Here is a 26,816-nt window from a genome sequence, read left to right on the forward strand (position 1 = left end):
TTACCGTGGTCCAATTAAACCCACACTAAACTATCAAGCCTTTGGATAGAGTTTATGTACATGTTTATGTGTTGTGAAGGCTGCTTACAGGAGATCAAAATTTATTAACATTCTGGGGTGAAACTGTCATTCTACTGCCCCTAACTCCTTTCTGTCTCTTTGAGATATTCTCATCTTTATTTTATTTTATTTTATTTTATTTTATTTTATTTTATTTTATTTTATTTTATTTTATTTTATTTTATTTTATTTTATTTTTAACAGCCAGGCTGTTAAATGCTACAAATCCTCCTAAAAGAAGATGTAGCAGATGGCTGAACTTGGCTTTCTGCTATCTACAGGAACGAGCCTTCACACTCTCTGGGATCTACTGAGCGCTGGTCCTCACAGAATCAGAATTTGGTCTTTTGACCAGGAAGTCAAAAGATGCAATAGTAAGTGCTTCTATATATGATTGCTTATACATGTAAGAGAACATTAACTAAACATTTAGATGACCTCTGACTTTGAAATATTTTAAGAGAATTTAACAGTATGGTCAAGGTTTTATTCACACCAATTGGGTTCAGGTCCAGAGAGTGGCCTGGCCATCTTTAGCTTACAGTATAGGCACGGTCAAGTGGCTGAACACATCAGAAATACTGAGGTATGTGCAACAGCTTACTATTAATAACATATATCTATATTTTGCTGGTGTAGGAGTAAATTTCCACAGTTATTTTGTCTGCCTCTTTCACCTGTTTTATAGAATGAAGCATCATGTTGTGAGTTAAAGAAACTCCAGGTTTTTATGAAGCTACAGACCCCATTGCTTATAGAGACACAGAAACAGGGAACAAACAAACAAACAAATAAATAAATAAAGACTTTCATTAAAAGTTCTTGAGAAAACGAGTGAAATGCAGAAAGGGAACTGAGAAGCAGAGAGTCCAAGGCATGATGGATCTCAGAGGAAGCCACGGAAAAGAGAAGCCACAGACAGACAGACAGACAGGAAGGCAGTCCCCTAATTTCCTTGTAGGGCCATTTCATCTTCTTCTTTCACCACAGGCAGGGAGTTGAGAGGTCTGGACTGGACATGACCAGAGAGAGTTGGGAGAGTTTCAGTAGAGCCTAGGGCACAGAATCAGGAAAGGTGAGTGAGAGGAGAGGAGACCAATGACAGAAATACTCTTGGCCATCCAAATGGGGCAGACCAATCATGGGCACTGTGAAATTCTAAAACTTTTTCTTCCTACTGAAAAAAAACCCACCCCAGAAACTCTCCTTTAAAATGGATGAGACTATCTGGAAATTTTAAACATGAGATGCAAAGGAATAACCCTTACTTGTACTATCGGAGAAACCGTCCCCTGTATCTGAATGACCATGTCTGCTGCCACATGTTGTTGGTTTAGAATTGTGCATGTGAATGGGAGAGGTTTACCATGTCACAGTGGTATCTTCATTGTTATGCCCAAGGAGCTACACTGATTTACACATTGGGAGGGTCTAACCCTTACCATTTAAGCATACAGAAAACAACCCCAAAAGAAGAGATAGGTCTTATGTGCAGGTGAGGGCATGAGAAGTACCTCCAGGGATCTCTGTCAGCTCATTGAGTGGTGGCACAGTCTCCAGTTTGTCTGCATACGTCTTGGCTGCTTGCCGTTGAGCATATCGTGCCTCAATCTCTTTCTTTGTCCGGGGAATTCGGCACTTGAAGATACAGCACAGCGTAATAACTGGGAAAGGAAAGAGAGAAGCAAGAGCATTTAGCTTAGATGAGCAGATCTCTGTCTAGAATGGGTTGGTTTCTTCAAGTGGGAATCTGGAGCTATTTGCATCTGTGGAAGGGTCCATCAGTTACCAATTAAGTTACCTGAAAATAAAGAATTATTACTCTTAAACTGAGTTGTGGAAAAAAACGAAGAAAGTCCTTCTCTCCAAAAATAATGTGAAACATTGCCTTAAATCAAATATACCACTGCTGTTTCTGAGCACAACACAGTAATTACTTTTATTTTCATCACCACCCTGTAGATTTGTGAAATATCATCTGACTTTTCAAGGTGTGGTAGGATATAAGAACATCAACAGCTCGAGTTCATTATCTGTTTTTGACATTAGAAATTAAGATGTACTGTCACACTTCAACAGTATGTTATTGCTGGGGATTACTGACACCATATCTTAGTCATCCAGTTTTGTGGTAGGCAGGTCCTGGGGATATGGACCACCAGCTGAAGAAAATAATGAGGATAGGAATGCTGTAAACCCTTCAAAATAGATCCAGAACAAGAGCTCAGTCTATGCCTTTAACGACTTTCATCCAAATCCATTTAGGGTAAGTCAAGAACTGAATCCAGATCTCCTAAATCATGCTCTTACTATATCACTATGCTTCTTTCCATGAGCTTCTCTTCTTTACATGACTTAAGGATGCAGCTGATGATTTAACTCCTAATAAGATATATCTTTCCTATGTGGCTAAATATGTACATTATTTCAGAGTTTACATCTGTAAATCTAAGCATGATTCAGATAATTAATTACAAAGAAATAGCTATTGGTTGATTGCCTAGACTAGGAATTCACAGGCTTGATTAGATCATTGGTTCGTCTGTGTGTCACCTCTGACAACAATAAAAGAGCAACATCAAGAAAAAAAGGCACTGAGGCTTTGAAACTAGTAATCACAAAATTAGGTGACCCATAGGTTCCTAACGCAACTGAAAAAACATACGATCTCATAGTCTGAATGAACTTTTGAATCACTTTTTCCTGGGCATTATTTTAAAGGGATGCGCAATAAAACTCAGCTTTTCAGTCTATCTAAATGCTTAATCTCATTTATCTATCCTGTAGAAAGAAACAGGTTCTGCAGGCAGGCAGAGACTTGTGCATAGAAAGACGTTGTATGATTAGTTTTACACGTTCTCTCTTATCTTAACTGGAGATCCCCCATGCTCTGAGAAAGGAACATACATCCAACTTTCTGGATATTTCAACAGCTACTTCCTCTGTTTTTCTATCACCATGAGCAATGGATCAGACCTTTGAGGTTAATTCAAGGAAGAGAGAGAAATAATCTCCATGTTTGGTTCCAAGTGTGAGCATTTCTCATCCACGAGCAGTAAAACCTTTTTGCAGAGAGCCTGCACAATGTCAGCACATAGAACATTTGCTGGTGTAAATATTTCTCCTTAAAAGTTTTTCTTGAGCCTGTCCAGCCTCTCCTAAGCAGGACTATGTCAGCCAGGAACAAGACTTGCATGATGTCATCATATCACAAAAGAGAAAAGAACAGTAGTAAAACACCTTTCTTAGGGTTTTAGTTGAGACTTGTGTGAAGTCACCAAGCAAAGTGCAGCACGTTCCCTATCCTTTTCTGCCAAAAATATCACTCCCCTTAAACAACCTGCTGCAGAGGCTCTGGGCCACCTAAATGTCACAGCAGCATGAGACACCTGAAGCTGTAGGAAATTGCCTAAAACAACATGAAATAGTAATAATCTGTAATTGGGGAAGCAATCCAGATGCTTTTATCCTTGTTCTTCCATGAGGGTCAGCCAGAAGCTGAGGGTAATTGAGCTTGCACTTGTCTGACAAAAGCAAAGCAAGGTACCCATATGGTGTTGTTGGCAGCACAACACTGGCTGCTCACAGGTGGGTAACAACTGTGTCTGGAAAGCACATGGCTGGGTCTGTCTGTTTTTTTGGGGCAGCAGGATTTTTCACTGTGCACCTGCCCAAAGGGCCACAGCGATATTGCAAGCAGGGGATGATGAGGGCTTCTTCATGTTAGCAGACAAAAAAAAAAAAACAAAAAACAGACATCCCCTGGGCAAGGACTCAGGGCAAGGTCAGGCTAGACATGCATTGAAACAGTGACAGAAAGCTGGGGAAAAATGTACTTGGGGGGAATGGGGTATGTGCTTTTTTTCTCTGCCCACTTTGAAATCAAGATCCATGGTTTTCCTGAAAGCATTCTGGAATTCAGCTGAGCTGTTAAGTCCTCTACTCACACTCAAGAAAAATAATTACTAGGAAAATTAGCACCACATTTCTTGGGGAGTGTTAAACATTGAGCATATCAACTTTCAAATAAAGCACAAAGAGATGAATCAATGCCCTTGAAAGCCAAAGAGAAGATGCCTGCTAATATCACAGTTGTTCACTTAGCCCTTAGAGAAGGACTCGGAATTGTTGTAGCTCTCACAGATTTACTTCTTTTCAATTACAAAGGCAAAAAGCGTTGTTGCCACATGACAGTAATGAGCTGGCCTCTCTGTTTAATTTTCTAATGGAGATGATGAAGTGCTGTATTGAGATATCAAGGATGTGTGCTGTCTTGGGGCATGAAATGATTCACAATCAGCCATTGCAGCAAGAAGATTACATGAAAATAACAGAGTAGTAACAGAGTAGTTTTATATCTCCATCCTCCTTGTAAGCTATGCTTAGTGTGAGGCTAAAGCCACACAGGGGGCTAAATATTGGAATGAATGATGTTGTATTTTAACAGAATAGGCAAGTGAATAAGATTTTGGTACAGGAGCCTTAGGACACTGAAACTGATGCCAGGAATGAACATGTCATTGCTAGTGGGAAGTTATGGCCTGTTGGATTTCTTTGCTTTTTCCATCCATGTGGAATTCATCTGCTCTGGTTTGCATGTCCCAAAGCTAAGAATGGAGATTAGGCTCTCAGACAGTTACCCCAAGCTGCCTTCTTCACTGATAGAAAGAAATATCTCTATGGAATGATTAATCTCATATTAAGACATATATTTCAGGTAGGTCAGATGAATGATCCTCTGCACCTGCATTTCTCCCATTAAGTACAAAGAGAGCCTGCAGCAACCAGTCTGACAAAGGGCCACAGAGAGCAGCGACCCCCTGAAGCAAGAGCCAGAGGCCAGACAATGTTCCCTAAGCTTCTCAGATGTCACCAGAGATCTACATTTAGGCATACAAACTCCCTCAAAAAAAAGGTAAATCTCATCCTTTGGAAGTAAGAGTGAAATTTTCATTCTGTATGAGAAGAAGTTTGAAGCCACGTTAGCATCATTTCTGTTGTGCCTGGTAGATCTTGGATGTTTTTCAGGCTTCAAACCAGTCAGATGTTATTTGCTCCACTGGTAATTTATCCATTAAATGAGCCAGAAGGTGATGTAGCCATAATATTTCCTGGGCCTTTGCTGGTGCCAAGTTTATTTCCACTTGGAAGAGCAAAGCTTATTTATTTATTTATTTATTTAACTCTGTAGACAGAAACCTGGGAAGCTGAACATGCCTTAAGGGCATGCCTTAAGAACATGCCTGAGAGCACCACACCAACAACAACCTTTCTGGAATTTGGCTGCTTGTGTTCAGGACCACATGAGGAGTAAAACACTTGATGGCCTTCAAAGGAGGAGTTAGAAGAAGCCTCAGGAGAGGTTCCCCTCTGCTTCATGTGGGAGTGACTTTCAAGTTCATGAGCTCATTCCTGGTTCTTGCCAGAGGTACACAGCAGTGGTGCTGCAGCTATGGCCATGGCAAGCCATGTGTCCCATTGACCTGGACCCAGACCCATGGATGTGGTGTCCCAGCTCGACCTCAGACCTGCCCCATCACTTCTGCTTTGTCTGTGTCTGACTTAGCCACCATGTGAGGATTGTTGATAACGAGGACTGCTGTTTAAAAATATCCATTCCCACAAGACAACAGATCAAGATTTGGATTGTGCTCCATTCCATGTGAGTTAGACATCAAAGAAATCCTCCTACAAAAGCTTAGTACATACCACAGCATCAGCTGAGCCTGTTAACTGATGGGCCCATGTTCTCAGGACGGATGAATTACCGTATAAAACAAACCACATAAAACCTCCACGAGGTTTATATATGCAATGCAAGTAGCTTGAAGATTTTGTTTGAGATAGGAATTTGTGTAGAAATATTAATTGCAACTCAGCTGAATGGTGATAAACTGATCATGAATAGTGATTACTTGACCACTTTTGATTCTGGGTCCATAGGATCAAGCAATAGGAAGATCCAGTTTGTTGGATGAGATTTGAGGATTTGTTGCCATGCTTTTCTTCTGGCAGGCAGATGACTGACTTCAAGACTTGAATGTTTATTACTGATTCTCTTATACCCCAGGTAAAAGCTTTAATTGCTCTGCTATCAGATGATATTAAGTTTCATTCTTTCATGCTGTGGCTCTTCTTTTCCTTTCCAGGATTTCAGTTTTCATTTCAGCTGTTGCAAAGCCTTCTAAAATGCAGCCTAAGTCAACTGTTGCCTTAAAGTGTGATGCTGCTGTGAGTTTAAACAATCTCCCTGTAATGTATTAGGGCCACATGAGTGTTATGGAAGGTCCACAAGAATATCCAGGCTTGAAATACTGACATTATTCATGGTTTCTTTGATGACAGACTACATAAGGTAAAAGAAACAACCTGTGCCACAAAATGTAGTGGAGTCATTTTCAATTATCTCCCTTTTTCTCAGCTTTTCTGTATTAACAATATGGTCTTGTGATACCATGATAATAGGCATCTTCTATTAACTGCAAAATTAAAACATCAGCTTCTTCTTTTGCAGCAACATGCTGTGGATTGCTTTGCTTTTCATCTGCTAAAAATCATTTTCCCATCTCTCCACCCTCCCCTTCCTTTTCAGTTATCTGACACACATGGCTGAATTCAGCCACTTATTTTTATTTTTGAAGGAACAATTATATTTTAAATTAAAAAGCCTGGTCTGATTCTGCACACAATGTTCTTTCCACCCTGAAGGTTCAAGCTGACAACATATCAAACTATTTTTCATTGCTTCTACCATCCTGATCATAAGAAATGTAATTTTTCTAGAAGGAAACGAGCACTTTGTGGTCCTTTATGAAATGGTTATTTTAAAGGAATCAGCTTTTTGCCATCTATGATGACAAAATAAATATTGTATTTTATTATTATTATTATTATTTTTACTTTCTTCAACAAATATTAAAGAACTCTGACTGGGGAAATAATGAGAAACTGAAACTTGTTCCTTTCTCGACTTTTACCATGTTGTCTTTAAATTTGACAAGGGTCAATGTCTTTGTAATATCTACTGCTATTCAGTTTGGAAGAGCTGAAAAATGGCCCTCAAAAGCTGTAATTTTAAAACATCATCTGATGTACAGGCACAAAGCAGGTGTTAAATGTATAGTTCCTGCCATGAATAATTAGATTCCTGTCATCATTAAATGATGACTGCACGTTCACTCTTGCTAGCTTAAGCTAAAATATTTTGCTTCATAATTAAACAAACTAACAGCATATACAAAAGACTGAAAGAAGCTTTAATGTCTTAAACCAAACATCCACATGGCTAAGTTACTTCATCTGTTATCTCTTTTCTCTTCCTTAAGTGAATTTAGTTATCAACTCAAACAAAGTTCCTTCCAATTTAGCTTGAGAGTAAATTCAAAAATCAAAAACTACAACAACAAAACTCAATCCTCCCAGGAATTAAGGAAGATGTAAATTAAATGTCTTTTCCAGAGACTGTCTAGCCTAGCGTGTTAGCAAAGCTATGACTGAGAAGTGAACAATTTCATAAATTGGTCGGAAATTGGCTGTAATACACAGTAGGTTTGTTCTCTTTGAAGCTGAAAAAATATAGCCTGCCAATGAAGCATTTAATTAACGTTTAGCAAAGTAGCCTGTGCTACGGTGAGTTAATTAGGCAGCCATTCCATTGTTAATAATGAAAGCAATTAATGCAGATGTATTCAATGGCAACTTAACTGCAGCACTCTTATTTAAATGCTCTTTGAGAAGGCTAGAGAGTTGCTTACTATATGACTAAGATGGTGCTTTAAGGAAAGAGCTACCATATTTTGGCAGTCCAAGCTACTCACAGAAGTGTTACTAACAGGGTAATTGTGATAATGTGAATTCATGAGGGCTACTGAACTCTTAAAGAAAAATAATGCTTGGGTGGCTGCTTGTAGGATTGGCCCACCCTGAGTGCTTCTGGTACCTGAATTACCTCATTTAAAGGAGCTCTGCTGCTACCAGAGCTCCTGCTGAGCTTCTGGTGCTCGAGAGGAGGTTCCCCAGGCTCAGCTCCAGAAGAAAGTGGCTTTCCTTCTAAGGGATGTTCAGCTGCTTACAGGGCATGTACGTGCAGCCTGTCTTGGCTCAGCCTGGGAGTCAGGTTGTGGCAATGGGGATTTGGGATCTGTTCTCTTCCAGCGGGGGGAGACAGACATATGGATGGCAAAAATGCCAGACTTGGAGTCTGGATTAGGGATGGATTAAGTGCCTCTTCAAGATCCTTCTTAACCTTGTATTTTATTCTGTTCTGTGGCTGTTCTTTCAAGGAAAATGTAGTACTTGGATTAATGTACTGATTTCCTAGCAGGCAAAAATAGGAGTGAATGAAGAAGGAGAGCTAGACTGCAGACTCAGTTTTGCCAATGTGACTTCATGCAAAGCATTTTTAAATGTGTCCACCTCTGCAAAAGGCCCTAAGGAGATGCTGACAGAACTTTTGAAAGGGACAGGGGCTGCTTCAATATTTGCACAGCCATCAAGCTTAACTACACCTCTGCACAGGATATTTTCCCCAGTGTCTGGAAATGAGGGTCTGTCCACGCCATAGGGTCACATCAACTGACCCCTCTGTACATCACAAGCTGTGAGGTTTAATTAATGCCTGAGTGAAATAACTCGTGTTGGACTGAATCCCACCCTACTCCAGGGAGAGCTGTTAAAGGGTGGAGAGTGTGGCAATACTTAATCACCTTCCCTGACACATTTATTTCTCAAATTCTCATTTGAATTGACCTGGTTTTAATTTCCAGACCCTGCTCTTGCTCTATCCACTAGACTAAAAGTACTTTTAATACTTTTATTCCTTCTGAAGTCCTTCAATGCTGCAATCAAGTGGCCTTTTGATCTTCTTTCCAACAAGCTAAACAGACCGTGCTCAGTGAGATTCTTGTTTGAAGACCTTTCTCCAAGCATCAAACAGAGGTGAGGATTTTACTTATTTATTTTGCATTTTTATTTATTTATTTATTCTTTCACAAAAAGTTCTAACGCATAGGCAAAAGCACCCTGACTGGACAGCAGTTAGAGGTGAAATCGCCTTCTTACTTGTCATTGACCCCTGCAAATACATTTAAATATCTCATTGATGAAGTATCATCCTGAACTGCTTTAGCTTTTTGCTTTCCTCTGGCTACAATAGCTACTAAGTTTTACTGATCATCATTCAGTCACTGTCTGTTTATTCTGTAGATATGGTCTATATTCCTTGCTTCCAACCATAGATCCTTACTTCCACCTGCGTTCATGGCATTTTGTCTGAATGAAATCATCAAACTCCCTCCATAGCTCCTTCCACATCCTTTTTGATTCTCTGGTCTCTTTGCAAGGGTGATGGCTTTAACAGCAACCATTTTGTATTTATTTTGAGCTCACTGTTGAAAAATTTGGGTTAAGGTTGGACCTTTCATTAAAACAAGTGTTTCCTTGGGAAATTTTGGTCTTAGTTAGATTTCTCAGTTTTTGTGTGGGCCACAAAAACTAGTCATCACCAGGACCTCTGTAGAGAATCCCTGTAGATCCCAGGGCACTGTAGGGCACAGGTCATCTCATCCTTAGGGACGCATCTAAAACAGATCAGTTCCTGCTTGTTCTCTCATCTGGTCAGTCTAGACACCTACCCTGAAGGTGTCTCTGGGTGGATGAGGTGAAATCTAGTAGAAAAAGTCCATGTTAGATGTTTTGGATAGTACTCTGAGCTGTTAATTACATAAGCCCTAATTTTAAAAATCTTCTGATTGCTTATGCTTCTCTGTCTTTCTTGGGGTCATGCATGCTTGGTGCAATAGCTCCTGAGGCTAAGGTGGAGCGCTCTCCAACCTTCTTTCCCCACCATCAAGACCTAGATCAGGGATGGGATTTACCCTTGCAGGGGGTGAGAGGTGTGGGACTGGTCCCTCTCTATTGCCTCCATGCAAGGAGAGGAGCTGTCACAAGGAGGAGCCAGCACTGCAGCTGTGTGAGGCAAGATCTAAGGATGATTCCTTTGTCTAATAAGGCAAAATACCTCTTTTTGGGCATTTATGGAAAACATAGTCAATCAGCTGGGCCTGACTTTTCTGCCAAACTAGAGCTAGCAATAAAACCCAGGATCCCAACACCCACAGATAATCTTGTAATTTGGGCAGATGAAAAACAGATTGAGATCTAATCTCTGCATCTCAGACCCATGTATACCCCTAGACCTCATGTAGTGCCAATGATATACACAGATTTCACACAGTGAAACACATTATACACAGTGCACAGGATATACAGAGATTTCAATTCATAGTTGAAATGTAACATCACTGTTACCTCCATTCATTTACAACAACTGAGGATCAAGGATGTGGGCTGTTGTTTACCTTGTTCAGGGAATCTGTGAAGTATTTATTGTTCTTTAGACCTGTATTAGTTGGATTTTGCATGAGAAGGTGGCTTATGCCTGTTTTCTGCACTGGGTGGAGAAAGCACCCGGTTGGGGGATTAGGCATGAAATTCTGAAGAGCAAGTGGATGTTAGAATTATGATTGTCTGTTGAAATAACAATAGTAATAATGAATCAGAACTTGAAGGCATAATCAAGTGGCAAATGAGTTTTGCCCAAGAAGGCAGAAAATTAACCTTTCATTTTCAGCTCCATAAAGCCATTCACAAGCGATGCTCGTCCGGTGCAGATCTCAAGCACAGCACACCTGAGCCTTGTGCACTGTGCAGAACAGCAGTGCAGCCTCTCCTCCCATTCCCCATCCGTGACCCCATGGTCCTCAGACACAAATCTACACTTCCCAATCCCATTGCAGCTGAGGTCACAGAGCAGAAGAGAGGATGAGGTAGCTGGTCAGGATCCCACCTGGTGGGGACACCTGTGGGGAGAAGCTGTTTGGGAGTCTTGATGTTGTCCAAGGACCCTTCTTTCCCCTTGCAGACTCCATACACAGTCTTCTCCATGTGACCTGACAGCTCTTGCATTTAAGGGAAACCATCCTCAGGCAATGACATCTGCAATATTTTAGCTGGTTTGGATCACAAATAAATCTTGTAGAAGACTTGAGCGTATAGACATGTGCCTGTGTGCATGGTAATGGAAGTTTGTAACAGTACTGTACAAACAAGAATAGATTTTATTATCAAAATAATCAATAAGAAATAATATTTGTTGATCATTGGACGGCATAGAAATGGTCCTTTCTTTGTAAAAGACTTTCTCTTAATCACTCCTTTTTTGTGCTTGGCTTGAGCTACATATGCTGGCGTCATGATGTCTGGGGACTTGGGCTACAGCATAGGCACACATGCACAACGGTTCTAAAACATAAGGCATTTTTTCACGTGGTAAGAGGTTTCCATGCGACGATTTGGGCTGAGGGCAACAAAGATGTCAACCTGTTGTCCCATGCAAGAGCCATCCCTCGTCCTAAGTCGTGTTCTGTGGTTGAGGATGCTATTCTTGCCCTTGCATCCATCTCTGCACAGAATATTCCATGCACCCTGATGAGATTTTCTCTCATACTGGGCTGTTAGTGAGGCAGCATTTAGTAGATAGATGGCTAAAGCCTCTTGCAGAAAGCACCATGTGAAGCATCCCTTAGCCAGCTTAAATTATCTGCGCCTCACTGCAAATTCTGCACATTAATGGAAACATCTGGACAGTTTTGCTATCCAAAAAGTAATGGTTATTTAATTGTGTAAATCTTTTTTCTGGCATTTATACTTCGACACCCACAGCAAGTTGGTAAATAAAACCTCTAGCACTTCAAATTAAACTGCTCTCGGTTAATTGCATTCAAGATGTTCAACAGCTTTGTTGGTACTCGTTAAATAATACTTGATTACTGGGAACACATTTGTCCAATGTGAGCCTCCCTGATAGCAAACAAGCTTCTTTGAGCTTTCATGTCTGAATTTATATGTCAAGAGAGAAATTACTGATGCTTGCGGCCGGGGCTACGTTTTCCCATTTGACTGGCATGAATGAGAATGGGAAAGTGCCTCTGGTAGGACAGAGATAGGGAAAAAGGGATCAGAACTGAGCCTCCTAGTTTTGCAATCAGCTTCTGCTTTAGCCCACTACTTTGTCACTCCTAGTCCATATACGATTAATTTTCCAGTAGTGCTAGACCTGCTGTGGACTATATGTAGGATGTCCCTGCCCGTGGCAAGGGGATTGGAAATAAGATCTCTTCCAACCCAAACCATTCTATGTGCAGTGAGCAAACCCATTTCCATGTCCCCGGAGCTGTTCCAGTGCCACTAAACCACCAGCACTGAATAATCTTCTGTTAATTAAAGATCCCCCCCACTCGTGGACACAGAATGATCTAATGTGCACCGCCAGGTTAGCTCAGCAGTTCCCTGGCACGGTCACAGAATCACAGACTGGACGAGGTTGGAAGGGAGCTCTGAAGATCGTCTAGTTTACAAAATGATAATTAAAGGGGGTGTCTTCCTGCCTGGGGTACCTGAAATTCCTCTGGTTGATTTTTCTACACTGGGCAGGCATGGCACAGATGAAATTGGACTCTGGGTGGGAACAGGGACCTCCTCCCTCTTCACAGTATTGTGCCTGCTCCCACCATCCTCTTCATGCCCTTTCTCGTGAGGTGCTGCCCAGGTCCAGTATAGGACTTTTGGTGCAGAGCCTTTGATCTCTGTGGATGAAACTGGCTGTGCAAGATTCAGAGATTATGAGTCAATTCCATCCTATCAGTGTTGGGCCTCAGTTCCCCATTTACAGCTCTTCAGAAAAATAAAATGAAATGCCAGATAGAACAACTAGATAACAAAGCTCCTGAGTGAATCAAGTCCTAATAGCTAATCCCATCTCTGTTGTCCACTGTTGTTTTATCAAGGTCTCTCTGAGAAAGAGAGAACCAGATGCAACCACAGTCTCTGCCAAGTGCTCCTGCTCGCCGGGGCCTCCTTCCTTATCACCCAGCACTCAGAGAAGCCATCCAGAGCAGCTGAACATTGCTAGGTGTGAAGAGACAGTCCTGATAAGGGTTTATTTCAAGGGACACTGGCAGGAGATTTCCCAGCCTAATGGTCTGCCTTGTCTACCTGATTAAAATATCCAAGGAGGATGGTTTTCTTTAACCAAGGACAAAATGATTGAGATAAAATCTGGGGAAAGAAGAGCAACAGTGAGTTAACTTGCTCTGTCTGGTAACTGAGAGATTTTCTTTTTCTTCTGTCCTTTCCAGATTTTCCTCTAGAGGAGCTGCTTAATTTAAAAATAAGCATTCATGAGCATTCTTCAGTTACAGAAAAAAAAAACAAAAAACAACAAACAAACAAACAAAAAAAAAAAAACAAAACAAAACAAAAAAAAAAACCTTAACATTCCTGTTATTTTAATAGATGAAAAAGAATTGCACAATGATTGAAAAATATATTCTTGAGGGTTATACTTCCAACAACACCTGAATGATGTTCTGCACATACTATGAAGTTATATTTTCTACCATGGGCTTCTATACTCCCAAAGATTTTGTTGATTAGTTTGTTTTTGTGCCATGACCTGTACACTATCACAGAACAGAAGCAAAGATGGAGAGGAATGGGTCTCTCAGGAGGAGCCTGAAGGATGCTTTTTTAAAGCATCTAAGAAAGCTGGCTATGAGCTGCTGCAGGAGAGGCAGAAAAGCCTCCTGCTACCAGGTGTGCAAATGCTCTGGCTGTCCTGGTCTCAAATAAGTAGAGTTAGGAGGCATCCCATTTGCTTTGTAACTCCCTAAAAATCTTGCTGTGAGTTAGACGACCTCCTTAGCGACCTGCTGCTCTTTTCAGTGGTGTGTGTTACCAGTCTAAGAAAGTGCCTTTTTCTTTTCATTAAATAAGGAAATATAAAAAGGGTTTGGATCTGGCTTTTTTTTTTTTTTTTTTTTTTTTTTTCCCGCCTTTTATTATGTGATTACGCCATCTTGTGGAAGTTGCTAAGAGCAAGAGCTGGAAGCAACACCTGGATCATATCTATATTTGCAAGCCCTATTGCCCACCAGAAGCAGGCTTGGGGGGTGGGAGAGCACGGAGGACCTGCACCCACACTCGTTGCACTTTGGGATTGTGGCTGTGCAGACGTTGTAGCCTGGTCTTCTGGGTGTCCTTTGGAATTATGACGTACATTCAGGACTATGTCTTGCAGGATCAACTGTCTTCTCTTTCTATTTCAACCAAAAGGAATCCAGCATGAGTGCTCTATGACCACTCAGAGTGAGGAAAGTAGGGATATCAAAAACATCTCAGTTCACCTCCTCTTCTAAATTAAAATGATAAAGTAGACACACCTTTAAGGCCCTAAAGCTTTGATAACGAGGTCAGGTTGTAAGCCAATGGGATCATGCCCAGGCCCTGAAAAGGCCTGGAAACTGGCCTCTCTTTTTTAGTGCTATGAGAGAGAGGGTTGTGGTCTCCACAACCAGAAGAAAAAAAAAAAGGAATTTACCTAGAACCCTTTCTAGCTCTTGTCCCATGGGAAAAGAGTAATATTACTTAGCTTTTTGGACAGATACCAACGTGACTTTCAAGAGCTTGCTCCTAGAAAAACCTGTGCCTGCTCTTGGGATTTGGAGCTGTGCTGGTCAAGCTGGGGAACCACCACTGCTTTGGGGATCGCAAGGCTCAGGAGCAGGAAGATGTTGCTGGAGCAAGATACAAGAAACTGGTGAGAACTGGCTATGGGATTCGGTCAATCTGGTGGTGTTAAATTTGAACACATCACATTTTGATTTGGATGAGGGACTGAGGGACTTGGTTAATAGTTGCTTTCTTCACATAATGCTTATTTTTTATCATAAAGTTGTCTGAATACATAGCTTAAGCTGGTACAGCTGTTCTCAGATCCACTCTGCTCATTGAAAGAAGAGGATTCTTCAAATAAAAAGGTTGTACTAGAGGAATAGTAGTACTAGAAGAGTTAGTACCATAGACTGTCTCCCATCTATGTTGTCATGTACTTAATCTTTTTGTCACTCTGAGACTCAGCAAGCCAAAACCCTCCAATTTCCTAGGAAATACTTTTCCACTTCTTTAGTAATATATGTCTGTAGCAGACTGATGTAACAGACTTTTTTTTCTTTTTTTTTTTCTCTGAACTACCTATGTGTATTAGCTTGATCTCAACCCTTAAAGCAGATGGTATTTTACGGAATTACACACAACCTGTTTTTGTCTAGATGTAGATCCTTAAAAGGATTTTAACTTCTTACTATCCACTGCTATCAACACATGAATTACCTATCCCGTAACATTCTTTGTACAGTGTTTTCTGTAATAAGTTTTGCTTCTGGGCTGTCACTAGATCAGTTCAATTTACAGGGGCCTTTGCTTCTTGCTACAGAGACTTTTAGGTAACAAAAGAAAACTGAGTTTCTTTACTGTAAGTGGTGCACCATCTGATGGCTTACCACTTAGGAGGCCTCTTCTGTTTTTAGTAACCCTAAATAACCCTGTGATATGTAAACCAATTTCTAACAAACAAAGAAGTCATCAGACCTACTGGGTGAAATATTTGTGACAAGGTAACACACCTAAACAAAAGGAAACCACATAAATAAACCCTATTGCAAACATACTTGCATTGTGAATTTGGTGCTTATTTCAGGTGGTGCATGGAGTCACTAGGATTAAATACCTGGCTATGTTTACTCTCCCCTGTAGAGTTTCTTGAGATTGTTTGCCAAGGGTGTTGTGGCATGTGAGGAATTAGCATAAGCTTCATTGATTAAGAGGTAAAATATGGGAGTGTTTATCCTGGAGACTAGGTGCAGGGTGTGGTGCTAGCCCAGAAGGGGCAATAAGGGGAAAACAAAAGAGAGGAAAAAGCTGGTTTAAGTTGTACGGTTGCTCTGGTTTAAACTGCATGGGAACATAACAGGAAGGCTTTCAGGAAAGGACTGCTGCAGCAGCCAGAGAGGAGGCTGTGACAGCAAGTGTCTGACTTCACCCCGTATCAGCAGAAACAACACACACACCGCAGAGCGATCAGATTTAAATCAGCACCACATCTAGAGGTAGCACCAGCAGCAGTTCTAGCAGCAAATGAAAACCTAGCAGGGAGTACTAGCTATTAGTTTTCTGCACTGCTGTGCTTTTAGAGATTGCCCAGCAAGCCCATTCCCTGCTGGCAGCTTGCACGTGGCTGCCTTGTTTTGGAGTGTGCTCATTGCTTATGAGGAGTGAAAGCAGAAGTTATGCAGAAAGCTAAGGCACTCAAGGTTGTCCTCCTGTATAATGCTTCGATGTTAGACCTATGAAATTAATTTTAACAAGCTATTAGGCCCATAAGCCAGAACATGGAGAAGGCAGTAAAAAATATATATATAAATGCCTGGAAGATCTAGGTGTGTCTAAGCCCATGTGGCTGGGTGACATCCTTCCTGCAGCAGGCAAGGATTTGAGGCAACCTCTGAGCTGATTGGGTTTGCCTTGAGGGCTAGGGACAGGCTCTGGATGTCTGTTCCTAACAGGGCAAAAAGCAGGCTCAAGGGAATTATACATGAGTCAGTGTAACTTCATTTCACAGACTGAGGTTGGATGGGACCCCTGGAGGCCACCAAGTCCCAAACCCTTGTTCAAGCAGGGCCAACGAGAGCAGGTTGCCCAGGATCGTGTCCTTTCCTGGAAAGAGGCTGGAAATGAATTAAACTCTTTGCAAATGACTAGAGAGGGATAAGAAGATGGGGAAACCAAAAAGGGTCTATCAATTTTTATTTATATCCAATTAATCTATTTTGCGTGTGTGTGTGATTCTAAAGTTGGCTCAAGGAGAGAGCAGAAGATATTTCCTTTGAACTTAATAGGGTTATGGGCCTGCCCTAAATGATATTCTCATAATCAGATTTATGGCAGCAGTGCACAGTGAGGATGGTTTAAATATTGTTCCCCAAGGATGAGCTGCCTGGGGATGAAGGTGGATGAAGACTTTCAGGTGGGGAATCAGCTGCACCCAAACAGCCCCTTCAAGTGTGCTAGGAGGGCGCCTGATCCCACTGCATCCACCAGGTCTGAGTCAGTGGCTTCCTGATGACTGGATTCAAAAAGGACTTATTTAGGTATTGAAAACCCTTCTGAAATCAGATGGGGAGTCTGGACAGCTGGGATAGCATTTAAGTACCCTAATGCTAGGTCTGGCTGTGACCACAGACCCCTTGGGGTTTCTTATCTTAGCATGTGGGACAGCACCACAAGAGGTCATATATGACTTATCTGGGTTGTGCGACAGGGCAAGACCATGTCTGTAAGATGTATTTGAGCCTGAATGCGGTACTGCAGCTGACAACAGTCCCATGTGTGGCACAGTCCTACAGTTTCTCTTTTGTTCTGGGATGCCACCAGCTAATGCATTACAGGGTGGAGCTGCTGCGGCTGGCCTGTGGTTCCCTCAACCACCTCATCTGCCTCTCCCTTCCTGGGGGGAGGAGGAAGCCAACAAAATACCCTCGGTGCTGCCAGGCACCGCAGAGCCTCAGCCCGTGCCTTCTGTGTCCCTCCTCGGGCTGGCTCAGAGCCTGGTCCCAGGTAGGGTGGTGCTGCAGTGGGTGCAAGGCAGAGAATTGCCACTTACTGACTGCCAGGACAAAGATGGCAAAGATACCAATCACCTGCCAGAGGCGCAGCCCCCAGATCACCACCGTCTCCGAAGTGACAGGGTCCGGCTTCTTTTTGGGGGGTTCTGTGGTGGCCTGGGAAAGAGAAGGGGAAAAAAAAAAGAGAAAAATGGCTTAAGTTTGCAAGGGGAAAGATGCCACCAACAGGAGTTGGTGAGCCCTGGTCCTCTGGCCTTACAATAATTCAGATATCTTCAGGGAATGGAGACTTCTCTAGAGGTTTTGTCTAAAGCTTTTGTTGTTTTGAAATGTCTGAAGTGTTGTCAGTTTTTGTGGTTAGGAAATAACAGCAAAAAGATTTGCTTTTTCAAGTCCCACTTTTTTCCTAAAAAGTTCAGCTCCTTGGGTCAGGAGGAGATCTTTTATAGTCTTAAAGGGCTTTTTTGAGGCTTAGCTGTGAAGAGCAACATAATAATAATGTAAAGTTATTTGAAACAGGGCAGGCTGGGGTGAGGAGAGACCTCTGGTCACCAGATGTGACCCTAGCGCTGGGGCAGAGCCGTGGCCGGGCACAAGCAAGGCTGTAGCTCAGGCGGAGACCTAGCACTTGAGCTTAGGGTTAAAGCAGCTCCTACAGGACGGAGCTCAGCCTTTGCTGGGCTGTCCCAAGCAGCTGGACCTCTAGGGGTGGGATGCTGCCTTGCTCCTGAGCCCCTGTGTCCACACCTTGCACTCTGATTTGTGTTGCAACATCACTCGGTGCCTCAGCTTCCCCACTTATAACAGGATTTTTGCCTTGAGATATTTTGAAGGCAAATGCCATGTGAATTTGATACAGGAGCAGATACTAGGGCCCTTTTATAAGCTGAGGAAAGACGCTTTAGTTAAATCCCTACTATAGGGCCCTAACTGCATTATCAGTGGGGAATGAGAGGTTGATGGACCCTTGAAGGGCAGCACAGGCAGAAAATCCTACAGCGTATGCTTTAATTGTACAAACAGCAGAGCTGAATTAGATGGCTATTTGAGCTGCATTTAAGTGCTGGGGATTCAAGCACATTGGTTTAACCATTTAAAGTTAGCCTCATCAAGCAGAGATGTTAGATTTCATGCAATACAAGCATAAAGTGTTCCAAACAAGGTTGGTCTGGACAACAGAGGCTCCAGTTTGGTAGAGCTCAGACTCCCACAGCTCTAGGAGTATTAGAGATTGATTTGATGCAGGTAGGTGAATATACCACAGGGAGATTAAACAAAACAGGCAGCACCAAAGAGATGAGACTAAAGCTAAGAGCAGGGATCTTCATATTAAATACATTTATAGTATATAAATTATACACATCAGGAGTAAACAAACAGCTGTTTGCATCAAGGAAGTTATCTCAGCTGTATTTGTTAAGAGCCTTTGTGTTACTTGAATGTGTTAAATGTGTAAATATAATTGAATTGTGCTGTGAGTGCAGGAGAAAACCTCTCTTGAATGCCCATTTAGATGGAAACAGGACAAGGACCTGATGGCTTCCATAGTAGCTAGGCGTTGACAAATGATATAGATAAGTCTCATTGCAGACCCAGTCCTGAGTTTTTCTGTGCCTTGGTTCCCCACCTCTGAAACGGGGATAAGGATATTTCATGGGTGTGTTAAGAGGATAAATGTTGCATCAGATGGGTTGTCAAGACCAACTCCGGAGGTCCCAGTGTAGTGGTGATGTATTAGGTTCACACACATCAGCAAGAAGCATTTATTCTCTTATCTGATGGCTGAGAAGATCAGAGGTTCACAAGAAGATCAGAGGCTCACTGCCAGTGAACTTTGTTATGGTGTTCTGTGTTGTGGCAAGTCAGAGTTAAAACCTGCTAGCGACCTTTCAGAAACAGGTGTTAGCAAAAACACCTATATTGGCTTATATCTGAATGTAGAATCTGATCTGAGTTGGCAACAGCCTTTTGATATAAGCTGAAAACACTTTGTTTCTGAAAACCAAACAGGGAAAAAAAAAAAAAAAAAAGAAAAAACCCTTCTAAACACACATCTGACTCCCTGCAGTGCCCTTCCCTTTCCAGCCCAAGAAAGTGCTGTTAAAACACAGCTGTAATGGATACCAGAGAGCTGGGGCTGCTCTCCAATTACTTGCCTATTTATGCAACATAAACCATAATTCAGTCTTTTCCTAATGAAGGATGCTTCCCGTTGAGTCTGGAGTGCTTTGTCTCCCAGAGGATCCTATTCAGAACCCATCCGTGGTGGATAGGGTTGCTGTCTGAGCTCAGCTCTTCCAAGCCACTCAGCACCACGTGGCCTTGCCTCGCTGCAGTTTGTGACTGCCAAACTTCTCCTCTAGTGCTGGGCATGGAGCATCCAGCTCTCAAAACCCAGAACTGCTACAGCTAAATGAAGGGAGAAAAGATATCTGACTAGGGTGGTGTGGTCCTGTCTGGAACAGTTGAATAGGAATCTGTGACAGTCACCACTGAAAAAAAAATAAATAAATGAATCCTTTTTCAACCATAGGGATTCCGTATGCTGCTTACAAAGTATTCAGTAACACTGAAAATAAATCAAAGAAGCCACAGTAAACAGCAATCCTGGGAGATCAATCAGGGCAACAATTTAGGTTCAGAATATTTTGTCTAATTGGAAGTTAGACCAACAATGACCTTATAAATTTAGATTGCTGACCTCAGCAATCTGAGTTTATTTCCTGCTGTCTCTGGTTTTCCTTGCTACTGATCCTGGGGTTAACCTCTAGGGTAGCCTCAATCTGAATCTCAAATCATAGATTTTTTTTCTCTTTTTCCTGTGCACTACTCAGTGTGACTTTGCCCTCTTGAGAAGCTGAGCTCTCCCAAGGATTCATCTTTCCTTCCAGACTTGTCTCTGATGAGCATCTGGGAATGGGAGCCAGATATAAAGAGGGAAACTGTTGGGTTTGTTGGGACTCTGAACATCTGTGTAGGTTTTAAGTGCACATCAAGAAGGGAAAAAAGAGAAGGCAAACAGGGACATGGTTGCTTTTAGCCCAGCCAGAGTTGTGCCAGGTGGGAGCAGAGTTGAAGGTTTGGCCCTGTAGGTGGCTGGAAGGAATGGGTTTAAGGTTGACCAGCCACTTCTCTAGACGGTCTTAAAAACAAGTGCCCTTTCTGGGTCGTGTAACCTGGTTCACTGCCTCATGACCAGTAAAGGGGCATCTCATGCATTAAAACCTGATCTTCAGCAGGACATAAATTACAGACAGGAGGCAAACAGCAGACCTGAAGCTGAGGGAACAAGAACCCATGCTCAGCACCACGGATTGGAAGTGATGGCTCCAGTTTTTTGCAGCACACACAGGCTTTGAGTCCTAATTACTCCCTTCTGTGCTCATCTCCAGCAAGAGCATCAAGAATAGGTTGTGTTTGCCTACCTGTGTGACTTCTGTATGGGACAGACTCATGCAGCAGAGTAATTGTAATCAGAATCAGGAAACTGAAGCTAGTCTGCACTGACAGCATTAAGCACAGAGCTGTGGGACCAGAGGTCCTCGCTGCTTTTGCCTGCCAAGCCTTGCAGTATTGGTCTTTTTGCTCTGGGGACCTCAAAGCACTTAATGCATCACATTTATAGAGCCAAAGCACTGTTTCCAATGCAAAGTAAATTAGCTGAGACAGGGGCAATTAAAAGATGTTCTCAAGATCACAGTGTGGATCAAGAGCTCTGAAGCACTTGCCATCAACTTATGGCCATTTCTGGAAGGAGCTGTGGCCATGGAACAGCATCTTTCAATGAGACAATTTGTGTTGGAGGGGAGAAGAAAAAACAGGGTTGATGATCTCTGCCACTTTCCTTGCTTTCACAAAAGCTTTTGATGTGAACCAATACATAAAGCAGAAAATATGTTAAATATTTAAGACAGGAGTGCAAGGGGAAAAGGCAGGAAGCAAGACTGCTGCTGAGCCCTGGCCATTTATGCAGATGCTTTGGTTTAATCACTGCAGCTCTTCATCTCTTCTTCATGTTCGTAGAGTGAGGGTTGAGAATGCCAAGGCAGAAACATGCAGTGAAGTTACTGTAGCATAGTGATCAGGCTACCACAGCTTAATTAATCATCAGATAGAAGCTCATCTGATGAGCAACTGCCTGTGGGCATGCACAGGGACTTGTAGCTGAGGGCTGAGTGCATTACTACACATCCTGACCAAGGAAGGGGTCCAAATGTTTCTGTTGATTGTAAGGTGCAATGCTGGCCCACAAGTGATCTACAAAAGCTAAGATAAATGTACAGCAAGGAGAAGAATAACATATTAATGAAAGCAATTCTTAGTAGCTGCAGGAAATTGGAGCTGTTGGTTTGTGCCTAGCAATACATGTCAAGATTTGGAGGTGCTGATTTGTGCATGGGAATAAATGTCAGGATTTGGAGTTACTGATTCCTGCTTGGCAATAAATGTCAAGTTAATAGTGATTGGATCGGGGACAAAAGGAAAAGATATAAGGAGGCTGAAACATAGCAGAAATGAAACTGTGGGGCAGGGCAATTCTTACACAGCCCCAAGGAGAAAAGAATACCAAAAACCTGAAGCTGGTCCTTGCAGCTCTGTCGAGGGTCAATTTGTGCCAGTGCATTCCAGAACTGGAAGATGTATGGACAGATGAAGAGGTTATACTTGGTATGAAGGATAACAGCATTGCTTTTTCTACACAAGGCAGCTGCAATGAATTAAAGATTCCAGAAGACTGGAGGCAGTAAAGAAAACTCCTGCAAGAGCTGTCAGGCTTTGTCTTTAGGTGCAGGAGGGTGTTAGGAAATGCTCAGGTAATTATTATGATCGGGGAGAGGCTTTGGGGCAAGTAGATGAGAAAATATAAAAGAAAATTATGCAAACACCTCACCACGATGTTGGTACCACATAGGTATCTGGGCACTATTTATGGGAATATGAAAAAGGTGAGGCTTCAGAAAGAAAAAGAAATGAGCAGAAACAAGTAAATGAAGGATTACAAGTAAACTAAGCTCCAAGGATGTTCTGTGCTGAAAGAGTGTATAAAGACATTACAGCAAAAAGAAACTTCCAGCTTGGTTAAGTAGCCTGAACTTAAACGTAAAGGAGATGATGGAGACCTTGGTAAATATTCCACGTTACTTTGATGGAAGACCTGCGCTAGCTGGAGCAGCAGATAAAAAACAGGCAGCATACAGCACAGTGTCTTAAAATAAGATTAGACTGCTGGTGAATCCAACTTCTAGCCAACACCAAGTATGAATATTAACCTAAAGCCAGACCATTGGTTTGGGTGTCTCTTGCAGGACAGCGGAATAGCTCCTTAGCCTCTGACTGTGTCAGCTACATATCCCACAACAGCTGGCATCACTTGTTGATGCCAATAGACATAAATACATGTATATTTGTGTCTTTCACTTCAGGCTAAATCTCTCCCTCTGAAGTATATGCATCTGCCATTACTTAGGAGCTTAAAAATGTGCAGTACAAATAGTTAGGTCTCAGCTAATTTTTCCAAGGTTTTGGTATAGCTATGAGAAAGCAGCACTCACATAGTGCCACCCACCTCGTTGAGGCATCCTACTGAGAAATGATGAATAAATTAGTATTTATTTCTCTTTAGCAATTAATAGTGGAGCCTATAGTGATTAGCTCAGATCTAACTGAGGCTAAGCTAAGGCTGGGCCATGCTGACAATACCCTGGCCCCTTTCCTGCTTTTCCACCCACCATAGCAGGCTCCCCTACCTCTGAAGTCACAAATTCTGCTTGTGGTGAAAACTGCCCCATCCCCAAGCCTGCTGTCCCCAGATATTGTGGAAGCTCCCAGGCTGGGAGCAGGCAGAAACCACACCATAAGGAGCTGGATCCAAGCTGACGTTGGGCTCTCAGGGCTGTAAAACATCTACTAAATCCCAAAACACTAAATCATTTCCAGGCAGGTTGCCTTTTCAGGTCAGAACGGTTTGACGCTGTTTCTCCTAGCTAGAAAATATTCACATTCACTTTTTCTGATTCATTTCAGAAAAGAGAGAGAAACTGTCAGTGGTGACTGGGGCGGGGTGGGCAAGCAAAGGTACCCACCCCAGTGGAAAAGGAGACAGCTTTATTTGCTTCACTAAGCACCAAAGAAAAATGGAAAAATGGTAAAAGGTGCTACTTTTCAATCTTTTTTTTTTTTTTTATTATTATTTTTTTTTTTAATGCCTCCTCTAATTAGGCTTGACTGGTGTTGCTGCTTTGCCTGCAGCATGGCTGGGCTTGGGAAAACTAACAATATTTAGTCCTAATTGCGTTTGATTGCACCTATCTAAAGGGCACAGATGTTTATGAGGGACTGTGCTTCAGACAGATGCACAGGCACGCTCCATCCTAACTCCCTTCTAAGTAACAGGAAAGACATGGGCTACCTGAGGATGGGTGTCCTTGTAGGCAAAACCCACCCAGAGAGGCCAACAAGATCTTCTGGGTGGTGGGGAGCCCTGACATGGTCCAGATACTGCATCAAAAATACAGTGATGTGTGTATGTCAGTCTGTGGCTTCACAGGTATTGGGACAGTATAATATGATGGTGTATTATAGTGGGGAGGGGGAAGAGCAACCGTAATGATTTAGGTGTGATAGCTGATAAATCTGGTGTTTACTGTTAGATTACAGTGTAGATGTAGCTGTTGCCCTGGTCATGAGGCTTGCTTGCACTGGGACAGCCTCTTTAGCACAGCTGTAGCATTTTGTACAATATTTAACAGAGACTATGCATTTAGTTATGGGTACAGTCCCTCTACAAACAATCAGAATGGTCTGAGAGCATGTCTATTTTTTCCTTAAGTTCATGTGTTTGGGGGGTCTGGCAAGGTCCAGTGACTTTGCACCCTGCATGCCTTCCATCCCTCCTCTCTCTCAGCCCACCTCCTCTGATGGACCGTGACAAGGAACTTTTCAGAAAACAGCTTTGTAATTTTCTATAATATTTTGAATCCAGCTGGCCTGAAATGCTTGTATCTTCCTTAAAGATGCCCTTCTTAAAGTGAAGGCTTATCTCTTAAATCATTGTGTGTGTTGCTTGTGTGTGTCTTTGTGCACTATTATTTTCCTGTCTGAACTATTATTTTATTGTCAGCTGTTGGGTTAAATCTATGCATTCACATGGGAAATCAACCTCAGGAATCCACTTGGTAATTTCACCTACCTCCTTTTGAACTATAATCATACACAGGTGTTTTTAGATTATTGCATACAGAGTCACATCCATCACATTCACTTGTAGGCTACAAATGAGGTCTACTGTCCCTCGAGCCCAACAGTATACCACTAAGTATAATGCAAACTAAAGATATTCATAACTAGTAGAAAAAGTAGTTTATTTTTTCCCTGCTATCTAATCTGTATTGCAGCTTTTGTATGGAGTCTAAGCTGGAAAATGGGGGGATCAGAATCATCTTTATTTTTCTTGTTATATTGGTAGAAAAAAGGAGCAACAACTTCTAGTCTGGAGTTTCTGAAGAGTTTCTTTTACATAACTGCCTAGGATCTAGTTTTACCTTCTAACTACAGAGCTCCAAACACCAATCAAGAGACTAAGAACTTATTAAAGATACAGCAGATGCAGAATTTGACTCAGTAAGGGGAAAATTGACTAAACCACGTGCTGGACACCAAACACCTGCTATTTATTCCCACCTCAGGGTCCAAATGCATACATATTCCAAGCCTCTTAGAGGTGAGCTGATGCAGAGAAGAAGAAAAGAATAAAATACAGTCATGTTCAGAGGAGAGAGATACCTTCTCTCTCCCAAGTGGAAAATACGCACAGGTATGCACATTTTCAAATGCTTGGGCATCGCTAAACAAGATCATGGTCTTGGTTCCTTACTCCTTGTTGTGGGGTGTTTTTTTGCTTACTGAAATGCCTTGATGTCCAGTCCCTTTGACCTTCCCTCTGTTTGCTCTGATGCACTGGCTTAGCATAAATTGAATTACTGGGGATAACTGCATTGTATAATTATTTGAAGGAAAAAAAAAAAGTCCTTGCAGAGCTTTGGAGCAGCCTGTAATTTATCTGCCTTAAATACAGCAACTGGCTGTTCATCTAATCTCATTTTTTAGATACCTGGTAATTAACCTGTTGTACAGCTCTAGTTTCCAGACAAGATTTACTCCCTCCAGCACAGTATAAGATGCAGTCATGTTATTTTCAGAGAGGCTGTTATAAGTAAAACAGACGAGAAAAATCACACCTGTTTTATAACGACTTTCCTAGTTTTGACATTTATCTTTGTTCTGCTTTGGCATGAGGACAAATCCTGGAAAATGTGTGTCTCTGAAACATCTGTCTTCTAACTGGAAGTGTCAGGGTGCTTATTCACGTGGCTGTCTTGGTGTTGGAAATGACAAGAAAATTTTATTTTATTTTTTTATTTTTTAAGTCTTCCTGGTGAGGTAGAAGCTGAGTCTGCACACTGATCTGGCTTCAGCGAAGCATGCCTTATTAAATGTGCTCTGTAAGAGAAAGTTCTGCCTGGTCAGTCACCTTGAGAGCTGCTATAGGCTGAGCAGCTCAGGAAAATGTCTACATCAGGGTGTGCGTGCATTTGCAGAGGAGCTTATGGGCTCCTGTTTGGCTTGCTGGGGATGTTATACCATGGTCAGATGGGTTGATAGACCCATCAGTACTGAAATGCTGTATTAAGTAAATTTGAGACATCTGGAAAGATGAGGCAGAACCTGGGTTGTAGGCTGGGGATAAGAACTCAGCAAGGTTCTTGTTGCCTCTGCGTTGGAGACAAACTGCTAAAATCTGCAGACCAAGGGCGACAGAGATCAGACCTGACATGATGTAAGGCCAGGTGAGGGGCAGGGCAGCCAAGGATGCAACTCTTAAACTGCTTGAAACAAGATGTTCTTTTGCTAGCCTATTAGAGCACTTAGCACAGACACAGCACAGCTGCAAGTTTTAGTTGAAACAACCAGAAACATGAGCAAAGCAAGCCCTGCTGTATGAACATGCTGCTCATCAGCAGCATAGCACCGGGGTTCTGACCTCAGACCAATGCAGTGGCTGCTTCCAACATGGTTCAGGCTTCCTTAGTTTAGAAAAGTGATAAAGAAGTTGAAAATGGTTGGGCTGCTCAATTTTTGGCAGCTGTAGTTTCAGGGGGCCGCCTTCTGGACGGGACTTGCTTCTGAAAATGCCAGCAATGAAGTTGTTACTGCTGCCAGGGCAGCGGTGGGTGGGGA

At 42.2% G+C, this 26,816-nt stretch overlaps 1 protein-coding gene across 1 annotated transcript; it reads right to left on the minus strand.

Moving 5' to 3' along the window:
- Window positions 1–1,006: 1,006 nt before the first annotated feature.
- Window positions 1,007–18,423, minus strand: TMIE (transmembrane inner ear; the record flags this gene model as incomplete). The annotated part of the gene is made up of 4 exons (XM_082754354.1): window positions 1,007–1,113; window positions 1,575–1,724; window positions 17,618–17,735; window positions 18,280–18,423. The coding sequence occupies 4 exons, from the start codon at window positions 18,421–18,423 to the stop codon at window positions 1,007–1,009; spliced, it is 519 nt and encodes a 172-aa protein (XP_082610480.1).
- Window positions 18,424–26,816: the final 8,393 nt, after the last annotated feature.

This window comes from Aythya marila (genome assembly GCF_965140915.1).
Source record: "Aythya marila genome assembly, chromosome: 2".
In the NCBI taxonomy this organism is placed as follows: domain Eukaryota; kingdom Metazoa; phylum Chordata; class Aves; order Anseriformes; family Anatidae; genus Aythya; species Aythya marila.